Source organism: Coregonus clupeaformis, unplaced genomic scaffold (assembly GCF_020615455.1).
Source record: "Coregonus clupeaformis isolate EN_2021a unplaced genomic scaffold, ASM2061545v1 scaf0107, whole genome shotgun sequence".
NCBI lineage: Eukaryota > Metazoa > Chordata > Actinopteri > Salmoniformes > Salmonidae > Coregonus > Coregonus clupeaformis.
The window spans coordinates 692468-704054 of NW_025533562.1; the positions used below are offsets into that span (position 1 = coordinate 692468).

Sequence of the window (11587 nt, forward strand, 5' to 3'; positions counted from 1 at the left end):
TCACTCCATATTTATGTTCTCTTGATGCGGTCTTATTCCTGGTTCCATATGGTTTACATCTTTTCTTGGGCCTTTTGTTCCTTCCTGCAACATATGTTTGGCTCATCTGGTTTTCCACACTTCTAGTTACTACCTTAACGCTCAAGCACTCTAACAGGTTCTGCTGCACTATCATTATAGCTTGCAAAATTGTTTTGTTAGTTCAATTTATTTCTGAGAAAGAGGTATACATAGTTCAAAATCTTGAATGTGAGGGGGTACAGGTAATTTGAGATAGTTGGTACATAACGGTTAAACAATAGATCTTGTAAATTAGGAAAATATCATTTCTATGTGAAGGGTACAATTAATTTGTTAAACATTATGACCATTTACCACAAGAGATGGTATACAAAGTTGTGTAGAAATTTTTTCTACCAGTGTGAAAACAGATCTAGGAAGTATAACATAAAATTGCTTCCAGTCACAAACACAATTATATTTTTGAAATCCTCATACAAAAATCAATTCCCCCTATTATCTATCAGAATCAACCATATCCCCTTATCCATCCATTCTTTGTAGTGCTGAGATTTGTTTTCTAAACATCAGATTTTCTAAATGGATGATTATGTTTAAACAGTTTCCAGTAGAGTAAAAGATGTTGGTGAAAAGACAGCTTAAAGGGCTTAAAATTCGAATAGTAAAGTCACAGCACAAAACAAAATCTATACCTAAAATATAACCTCAATTTAAAAAGGTGACATTCTGAACTGTCGCCTCATTCATCTTAAATACAAAATGCTGGAATATAGAGCCAAAAATGTAAATCTTAGCCTCAGTGTCCAAATACATCTGGTGAGGGATTTGCATTTTAAATGAGGGAAATAGGTATTTGACCCCTCTGCAAAACATGACATAGTACTTGGTGGCAAAACCCTTGTTGGCAATCACAGAGGTCAGACGTTTCTTGTAGTTGGCCACCAGGTTTGCACACATCTCAGGAGGGATTTTGTTCCACTCCTCTTTGCAGATCTTCTCCAAGTCATTAAGGTTTCGAGGCTGACGTTTGGCGCTGTATGCATCTTGTCAAGCGCTCCATTTGTGTTATGAATATAAGACCAAAAAGTGGAAGTAAAACTGACTCACATTGAGCCTATTTGAGATCTCTTTATGTTGTCCATTGAAGGTTTTCAATAACTTTTCAAGGAACTATCAGTCTTGTACCTGCTGACAGACATGATCTCGCGCAAAGATCGGAAGCAGTTGTTTGTGTACTTTTCCAGTGTACCAGCCTCCTATAGAGAGAAAAAGAGAGCGAGAGAGAACATTAAGCCAAGTAGCAACAACAGGTTGAGTTATGAGTACAACTTAGCGAATATTCAAATGTTACCTAATTATATTGCGAAATTTGCTATAAAAAAAAAAAGCTAACCTGGCACAGTCGGGGCAGCATTGATGAAAGGTAGTTGAACCCCATTGGCTCCTGGCTATACCATATGCTATCACTGGTGATGACCATCTTCTTAGGATGGAGGTAGAGGGCGGTGGCATCTGACGGGATCTTGCTCAGATACTTCTCCAAGGAGGCGACCGGACAGAGGTGACTACCAGGGTTCTCAAACATGATTCCACAGCGATTCGGCCCGTTCTTCTCTTCTGCATCTTTATGGTTCTGTCTTTCTTCTCTGGAAATCATTGTTGCATATTTTGCTCCGTTTTCATCGTACTTTATTACAAACGACTGTGGCGTTAACCACCTATTGCCCTCCTTTCCTCTGGGGCCAAAGTGTACCTGGATATCGAACCACACTTTGTTCACTAGTCCTCTGGGGGTGTAAGGGCTTAGCACAGTAGAGTTTTGAAGAATCTCAAGGTCTTGTGCTTTAATCACCTTAGGATGGGTAGTTTTGACCCTGCCCTCTCGTCTGATTTTCTTTAGTACCCCAATAAATACATTATTAGAGGAGGTAAACTCACTGTCCTTCATCAAGCACCAGGCTCTGCTAAGGGGAGGGAGGTTAATGAATCTGTTCACGCCTGCCCGGATTCCGATATAGCTTGGGATGCAATATTCCCCACCTTTACCCCTTCGAACAGAACAGTAAAAATCTCGCAAGAGGACATTCATTTCAGATTTCTCAATGGTTGAGAAATCCACTAGCATCTGTTTCTCTGCCAGCCAGTCCTTGAAGCAGTTTATAGCCCACAAAGTTTGCTTGTTGGTTGCTTGTACAATGCTGCTCTTTTCTAATTGATCTAATACTTCAGTGTCTACCTCGGCATGTCTTGACACAGTGGGCCTATCCGTATCCATGTTCAGACACTCTTCTACGAACAGAACAAATGAATCAAATGTTATGTTTGCAAATTCATCCATGGGATAACTGTGACAATGATTTGTTAAGGCGTCAGCATGCTTCAGTTCGGCTGGCGGCTAGGCGAACCGAACGAGTGTGCTCGCATAATCCCTTAAAAATACCTTTGCTTGAAAAACAAGAACACGGCAATAGTAACGTTTGTCCATTTTGAGACGCCGTAGCCAGTATACGCTTCCTCAAAACAGTCAGAATTAATCTAAAATAAGAAATCGGTCATTAATTTGGACGTTTTTTTAGTCGCACAATTTTACATCTAAGATGTTTGGTGCAGTATTTCTTAATGAAAAGATTTGCATCAAAACGAGTCGTCTCTCGTTGAATGACAAAAAAAATACTTCATTGAAGAATCCCTACTGTTGACCAATCACCGAAGGGGCGTAGACTTCGGCTTTGAACTTCAGCTTGCCTTAAGAAAATAAAAATGTGTGCCCGAACAGCCGAAAAAACCCTCACCGAAGTCCAAAACAAACAAAAACATCACAAAATGTCATCATGCACAAACTCTTCCGAACTGTTTTGGCTGGGAAGCATGCGGACGCCTTTACAATGTTGCAGAACGTAAATAATGCACACAGTGATACCTTTTAGAGTGAAAGTGATGAGGTAACCATGAGGTTATTCCATATTAAATCAATTACCTTCGTGTTGTTCTAGTTGATCTAATACTTCAGCGTCTACCTCGGCATGTCTTGACCCCGTGGGCCTGTCCGTATCCATGTTCAGCCACTCTTCTATGAACAGATCAAATAAATAAATTATTATGTTTGCAAATTCATCTATTGGGTAGCTGTTACAATGTTAGTTCCATTGTTACAGAATGTAAATAATGCACAGTGATACCAAAGATACTTTTAACTAACCCAAGATTCTTCATCTGCGTCATTTACAATGAGAGAAAATGAAGCACAGTGGGCAGAACAAGCAAGGAGATGGGCAGAGCTAAGCATGAGCTAGCAAGATACTATTGGCGTATTTTAGCATGTATTTGCATATTTCCATTAGGGAAGTGTGTGTGCGCAAGAACTCAATTCGCCCTTGGACTTCTAAACAACAACATTTTTAGAAACTTTGGCAAAGCGTCAAGTCTGTGTGGGGTAAGTTGAGCCAAAGGGGTAAGTTGAGCCACCCTTGTTTCTAGGAAACCATATACAGTGGGGAGAACAAGTATTTGATACACTGCCGATTTTGCAGGTATTCCTACTTACAATGCATGTAGAGGTCTGTAATTTTTATCATAGGTACACTTCAACTGTGAGAGACGGAATCTAAAACAAAAATCCAGAAAATCACATTGTATGATTTTTAAGTAATTAATTTGCATTTTATTGCATGACATAAGTATTTGATCACCTACCAACCAGTAAGAATTCCGGCTCTCACAGACCTGTTAGTTTTTCTTTAAGAAGCCCTCCTGTTCTTCACTCATTACCTGTATTAACTGCACCTGTTTGAACTCGTTACCTGTATAAAAGACACCTGTCCACACACTCAAACCTCTCCACAATGGCCAAGACCAGAGAGCTGTGTAAGGACATCAGGGATAAAATTGTAGACTTGCACATGGCTGGGATGGGCTACAGGACAATAGGCAAGCAGCTTGGTGAGAAGGCAACAACTGTTGGCGCAATTATTAGAAAATTGAAGAAGTTCAAGATGACGGTCAATCACCCTCGGTCTGGGGCTCCATGCAAGATCTCACCTCGTGGGGCATCAATGATCATGAGAAAGGTGAGGGATCAGCCCAGAACTACACGGCAGGACCTGGTCAATGACCTGAAGAGAGCTGGGACCACAGTCTCAAAGAAAACCATTAGTAACACACTATGCCGTCATGGATTAAAATCCTGCAGCGCACGCAAGGTCCCCCTGCTCAAGCCAGCGCATGTCCAGGACCGTCTGAAGTTTGCCAATGACCATCTGGATAATCCAGAGGAGGAATGGGAGAAGGTCATGTGGTCTGATGAGACAAAAATATAGTTTTTTGGTCTAAACTCCGCTCGCCGTGTTTGGAGGAAGAAGAAGGATGAGTACAACCACAAGAACACCATCCCAACTGTGAAGCATGGAGGTGGAAACATCATTCTTTGGGGATGCTTTTCTGCAACGGGGACAGGACGACTGCACTGTATTGAGGGGAGGATGGATGGGGCCATGTATCGCAAGATCTTGGCCAACAACCTCCTTCCCTCAGTAAGAGCATTGAAGATGGGTCGTGACTGGGTCTTCCAGCATGACAACGACCCGAAACACACAGCCAGGGCAACTAAGGAGTGGCTCCGTAAGAAGCATCTCAAGGTCCTGGAGTGGCCTAGCCAGTCTCCAGACCTGAACCCAATAGAAAATCTTTGGAGGGAGCTGAAAGTCCGTATTGCCCAGCAACAGCCCCGAAGCCTGAAGGATCTGGAGAAGGTCTGTATGGAGGAGTGGGCCAAAATCCCTGCTGCAGTGTGTGCAAACCTGGTCAAGACCTACAGGAAACGTATGATCTATGTAATTGCAAACAAAGGTTTCTGTACCAAATATTAAGTTCTGCTTTTCTGATGTATCAAATACTTATGTCATGCAATAAAATGCAAATTAATTACTTTAAAATTATACAATGTGATTTTCTGGATTTTTGTTTGAAGTGTACCTATGATAAAAATGACAGACCTCTACATGCTTTGTAAGTAGGAAAACCTGCAAAATCGGCAGTGTATCAAATACTTGTTCTCCCCACTGTGTGTGTGTGTATATATATATATATATATTTATTTTTTTTATAACCAAATATTTAGGAAGAGGTCATTATTTCATGGAGTCTGTCATAGCCGCAAGAAGTAGCAGTGCTGTAGCACCCCCCTGAAAAATCGGAATAAAAAAAAAAAATATTAATACAATTAAAAGGTTAAAAAAATAAATGTGCACTGGCCCTTTACTAGTCCTGTATTAGCAGATCGATATAGCCGTCTGTAGTGCGTGCCAAAAAATGTCTGCGCTCAACAAACTGAATGTTCTTCTCACCATATTTGGTGGTGAGTGGAAGTTCTAAACAGATGCTTCAGATTTATACCACCAGTGAAGTGTCTGGGTTTCCCCTTTTGTCTGTGGTGATACTTTTGAGAGTGAAAGTGATGAAGTAGCCATGAGTTTATTCCATATTAAATTAAATAACCTTTTTTATTGAAATTAAACTTTCTATACATGCTCTTGGTAGAAATGATGAGGATGTGAATCTTGGACCTGAATGACCAACCATTTTGGGGATAGAGCTGCTCAGTTGGCCCATTCTGGACCCCTCACTCTATCATGAAATACCCATATCTCTGTCACTAATAAAGATAATACGTTTGTTTTTAATATCAGTTGATCGTAAAACGACTTAATATTTTTGTTCATGAAAATTTCCATTTTATAATCTACATGTCAATGCTAGCAAATTATTGATACAATCCTTATTTTATGTTTCAGCTCCATTGATAGTTTGAATAGAATAATCCACTCAAAAACGTTGAGTTATTTTTTTTCTTCATTAGAGCACTGTTGATACAGTCCCAAAATGTTTTGCATGTCAGCAATCAACTTTTCAAGATATAGCACTTCAAGATGCAAAGTGTATTGTGCCACATCGTCATGATGCGTTTTGCAACATATGATGCATTTTGCATCATCATGACAATGTGGCACAATACAAAAATGTAGATTTTGATTGTACTTAAGCCTAAGTAAGTTAATTGAAATATCAGTTATACCGGTTGCCTTTATTCTCTTTTGTGCTTGAGTGGTTGCACCGTCTTCAGCTTCGATTAGATCTCCATCTGTGTGATAAATGGCACACGCGTGAGAACTGAAAATATACAATATGTTGTGACACAGATTCTTTTATTTTTCAACATAAAAAGAGCCTCTTTCCTTATCCAGGACTAAAAAGCACTTTCATTAGAGATTCTCCATTGAGCATGCTTTTTAGGCCCGGACTACTCTCTGTCAGGGAAACCGGCTCCTAATGCTTACCTGTCCACATTTTTCTTTTTAGCCTTTGTAGCTCTTGGTCCTGGGGCTCAGAGGACTCAGAGGTTTCATCCATTGGTGTAGGGGTTTCCACTGGATTGTTTTGTGTGGAGGGTTTGCATGGCTGTATTGGTGTGGGGATTTTGGGCTGTATTGGTCTGGGAATTTTGCCCTGTATTGGTGTGGGGGTTCCGTTCATGCAGATGGATGTGGGGATGCCGTTCAGGCAGATGTATGTGGGGATTACGTCTAGCTTGGTTGGTGTGGAGGGTTTGCCTGGGTCTGTTGGTGTGGGGAGTCCGTCTAGCTCGGCTGGTGAAGGGGTTCCCACTGGATTGGTTGATGTGGAGTGTTTGGCTGGCTCTGTTAGTGTGCCGATTTTGTTCAGGCTGATGGATGTGGAGATTCCGTATAGCATATTTGGTGCAGGGGTTCCTGATTCAATTGCTATAGGAGTTCCCACTAGATTGGTTGGTGTAAGGATTCCCACTGGATTGGTTGGTGTGGAGGGTTTGCCTGGCTCGGTTGGCGTGGGGATTAGGTTCAGTCGTAAAGATATGGGGATTCCGTCTCGCTTGGTTGGCGCAGGGGTTCCCACTGGATTGATAGTTGTAGGGGTTTCCACTGGATTGATTAGCGTGTTGGGTTTGCCCGTCTCTGTTGGTGTGGGTTGTATGTTCAGTCGGATGGATATGGGTATTCCGTGTAGCTCTGTTGGTGCAGGGGTTCCCACTGGATCGATTGTTGTAGGGGTTCCATCTACCTCGTCTGGTGCAGGGGTCCCGTCCGGCTCTGGAGACACTGGGGAGCACTGGCATTGGGACTCAGTGCAGAGTGTGACTGCATTATAAAGAATGATAGTTATTCAAATATCACTACAATGAGCATCAGAAGCTTTCATTTCCATGTCAAATACAGAATCATGAGGTTCACTACCTAGAAACCCAAAGCTCACCTTCAAGCTTAACTACAGTGAGCTAATTACAAAGCTTAAACAAAACATATAGAGCTGGAAAATACTGACTATGCATGATGGGGCACATTAATGCCATACAAATAGTTTATTTTCTTTCCTCTTCATTTAAAAAAACATTGGACTCAACAATAATGCAATTTGTCTGGGGTAACAAAGCCCATCGTATTTGTAAAGCTCACTTGCAAAAGCCCAAGGAAAGTGGCAGCCTAGGCCTACTAATCTTTAAACATTAACACTGGGCTGCAAATGCCAGGGCATTAACGCACTGGCAATTAGGTTTCCCTGATAAATTGGACACTGATGCCCCCCTGTGGCTAAATATGGAAGTCAAGACCGCAACAAATTCCTATTTTCCAGCCATGCATTTCTCCAAACCAGAGTGCCCAAACAAACTGACAGGCAATAACTTTGTTTTGAGAAATGTTTTTAAGGTGCCTGATGCCTCTGTATACAACTCAATATGTTTTAATCATTATTTTGTTCCATCCAGGTCTGATAAGGTATTTGTTGAGGGGGGAGAAGGGACTGGCCACAATAGAACACATAGATAAACAATTTGCATAATTCAACCAATTAAAGAACACATTTGAACTCTGATTCCCATTTCTTATGCTATCTACACGTCAGACACTATGTCAAATGGAAGATTCAAAATGTTGAAACCCTCCCTGTACAACATTCCTTTTATGACCCGCTACAGTGCCCTCCCAACTCAAAACACCTCGTCTCACAATCGGTCTCCTTTTTCTCCAACTATACGGAGGCCTCTACTAGTCACCCCAAGGAGACCTATGGTAGCTAAAGAGTTAAATATTGAGAGCTCAGATGATATCTGGGGAGAAGCCTGGTCTAGAATTCACTCCTGTTCCATCAATGCCAGATATCAATTGATACAAAATAATGCATAGGCTTCAATACTCCAAAACCAAATTACATAGAATTTACCACCATGTCTCCCCACAGTGTGACAGATGTAAAGCCTAAGAGGGTTCATTAAGTTATCTTTTTTGGCTCTGCCCCCTACTTAATGACTTTTGTGTGCTTTAAAAAAAATGGTATTCAAAAAGGTATATGAGAGGGCGATTGAACCTGACCCAGAACTTGCTCTCTTCGGCAGCTCAGAGACTGTTTTAAAATAATCCTACGAGGAACAACAGGCTCTGATGTTTGGTATGGTGGCTGCCCCCAAAAACATCTTCACAGAATGCAAGTCACCCACCCCCCCTTGCTTCCGGAGATGGCTATCAAAAATTATTAACACCATAAACATGGAAAATATTTGTTTTACAGGATTAATTCCTCAATAAATGGATGTAAGTTGTAAAGTATTTTGTCTGTAATGTCTTTTTCATTATGTGTCGGATCCCAGTAAGACTCGTTGTCACCATTGGCATCAGCTAATGGAGATCCTAATAAATCAAATCAAGATTTGGGGTCTGTTTCTGGATCTTCTGGATAGAGACTGATTATGAACAATTACTGTTGTTGTAACTGTCATATTGTTGTCACTTAAAAGGAAGGATTCACTGATTTTGAACGTTATATCATCATATGATGTAAAATGTGTCATACTGGCTGTATGCTTGAACGGCGAATAGCTCAGATACACATAAAAAATATTAAATGACACCGGGAATCGATAGAACATCGCTCAAAGATGCACAAATACAATAAAACATTCAAAATGGGGGAATCTTTCCTCTAAGCAATATTCAACTTTATATGTCTGGCAGCTGTGTTTGACTTTGGTACTAAATTGTAAAAGAAAATCCTTTAAAAATAAAATATTTAAAAAAAGAACAAAAAATGAAACATGAGGTACACTTACCATTCAGAAGACCTAAATAAATGTTTCTCAATGTTTCAATAGAGCCCGTTTCTTTTATGACTTCGGGGTGAGGGCAAAAGGAATCCATATCAATATGTTTTGATCCCCTTCTCTTTTTTCCAAGCAGGAGAAGGGGGACAAATCCCAGAGTGTGTAATTTGTAGAGCTGAAATATAGAATCAGACATTCAGAATTACAGTAGTAGCTAGCCTCTTAACTTGAAAAATATTATTATTATTATTATTATTATTGTTATTAACATTGTTATATGGGGAGGGGGAACACTTACCAATACTTTAGTGGAAGTCAAGATCTGAGAGCTATTATTATAATGGTTGCAATCATTGTGTCCCCATTCGTAATCATACTTCTTCATTGCTTGTAACATCCTCTTCTCTTTTGGATGGTTGAAGAAACAACTGTTGCAGGTCTTACTAAACACTGTGGTGTGTGTCTGACACTGTATACACAGTGAGCCTGACATTTCATCCCTTTTAGAATCTGAAGAGAGAAATGACAAGCAGTTTAGTCATGCCAACTACCACAATTAGCTAGATAGTTAGCCATCTAGCTAACAAGCCAGGTAAATACTGCAAAAGGCAACACAGTGACTGGGCAGGGGGTTCTAACTCCAGTCCAGGGGAACGTTAGCTAACGTAGCTAGCAAAAATAAAACTACAAACTAGCTAGCGAGTTTGCAAGCTATTTGGTAGCTGGGCAGAGCACTGACATCCTACTGAACCAGGCGAAGTTACAGATCACATAGGTCCTAGGATAGGATATCCTAATAAATGTAAATAGAAAAAAGTTCAAACAAACGAAAATGCAGCAAAGACTGCTAGAGCCAGCAACATTAGGCTTAGGTGTATATTCAGCAGTCGCAAACCGTAGCAAAACGTTTTGCAACGGGAAACGTTTTGCAACAAAAACTAGACTTTCTATTGGACGAATTCAGGTAGGCCCCTCCCGTTTGGTTCCTAGTGAATACACCCCATGCTGCATAGCAACAAGGTCTTCTTTTGAACAGTTCGAGGTCTAGCAAACGCGCTCCGGTGGGCAGATTAATAAAAATGAATAATCGCTTATTTAGGTTGTAATTTTAAAGCTAGATGTTGTAAACGTTTCATAGTAGTACACATACGACCGTGCAATATGATGAATATAGTCACAGGTATATGGGTGTCCCGACGCCATTTTCCTGTGACTATATTCTTGATATAGCACGGCCTCAGTCTTACTGCTCTTCTAAAATTGTTAGAACATGTATAAAACGCAACATAATCAATATTTCTTACCACCTCGAAATGAACATAGAGCTAGTTACTAGCTCAGAGATCTCAGAGTTGATTTTGCCCCTCTACTGTTCTTTCTGAAATAATTCGAATTTTCTAAAGGTTTACTGCCTGACGCTGCTGCTGGTAGTAATAAAAAAAATGACTTCCGGTTTTGTGCCTTCTTCTTCTTCTTCTTCTTCAATGAGGTTTAACGGCGGTTGGCATCCAATTTGTTGCATTACCGCCACCTACTAGACTGGAGTACAACTCCCTTATCTTTCCATGAAAAATAAAATAAAACAAAGCAAATAAATATCCTACCATCTAACACTACACTCACAACTTCAAAACTACTACTAATAATTAACCCCACCCTTCTCCACTATTTAAATATACTCACTCCTACCTCATGCCCTCAAACTGAAATGATGGAACATCACATTTACGTCATTTAGCAGACGCTCTTATCCAGAGCGACTTACAGTTAGTGAGTGCATACATTATTATTTTGTATTATTTTTTCATACTGGCCCCCCGTGGGAATCGAACCCACAACCCTGGCGTTGCAAACACCATGCTCTACCAACTGAGCTACATCCCTGCCAGCCATTCCCTCCCCTACCCTGGACCAATTGTGCGCCGCCCCATGGGTCTCCCGGTCGCGGCCGGCCATGACAGAGCCTGGATTCGAACCAGGATCTCTAGTGGCACAGCTAGCACTGCGATGCAGTGCCTTAGACCACTGCGCCACTCGGGAAACAACATCACCACTTAACACTCCCTGTAACTCTTCTGCTGTCAAGTTTCGCACACCCAAATATCTCTCTGCAGCTGCCTCCACAACCTCCATTTTCTTTGATTTGTGTTCCATCCCTGCAGTACAATTAATAACCATTGCTATAAACACTAAAACCCCAATCTTACTGAAACATATATCACTTGCTTGCCTATCCCACTATACTGGTACATATCTCCTACTCTCACCACTCCCCCCCTTGACCCCTCTTCCTCTACTTTCTTCACTGCCTCCGCATATGACAACTTCTTCTCTACTCTTACCCTGGAAACCTCAACCTGCCTCTCTCGCACTGGAAATGTCTGATCCCCAGCCCCATGGCCACCCCTACAATTAGCACATACCACCACTTTCCCCACTGCT

At 41.0% G+C, this 11587-nt stretch overlaps 1 protein-coding gene across 1 annotated transcript; it reads right to left on the reverse strand.

Annotated features, from left to right (window-relative positions):
• Positions 1-976: 976 nt before the first annotated feature.
• LOC121572346 lies at positions 977-10582 on the reverse strand. The gene is made up of 8 exons (XM_045213385.1): positions 10450-10582; positions 9444-9655; positions 9155-9320; positions 6354-7190; positions 6092-6157; positions 2999-3091; positions 1415-2310; positions 977-1277 (listed from the first exon to the last, which is right to left on the reverse strand). The coding sequence occupies exons 2-8, from the start codon at positions 9636-9638 to the stop codon at positions 1173-1175; spliced, it is 2358 nt and encodes a 785-aa protein (XP_045069320.1). The 5' UTR covers positions 9639-9655; positions 10450-10582; the 3' UTR covers positions 977-1172.
• Between the last annotated feature and the right edge of the window lie 1005 nt (positions 10583-11587).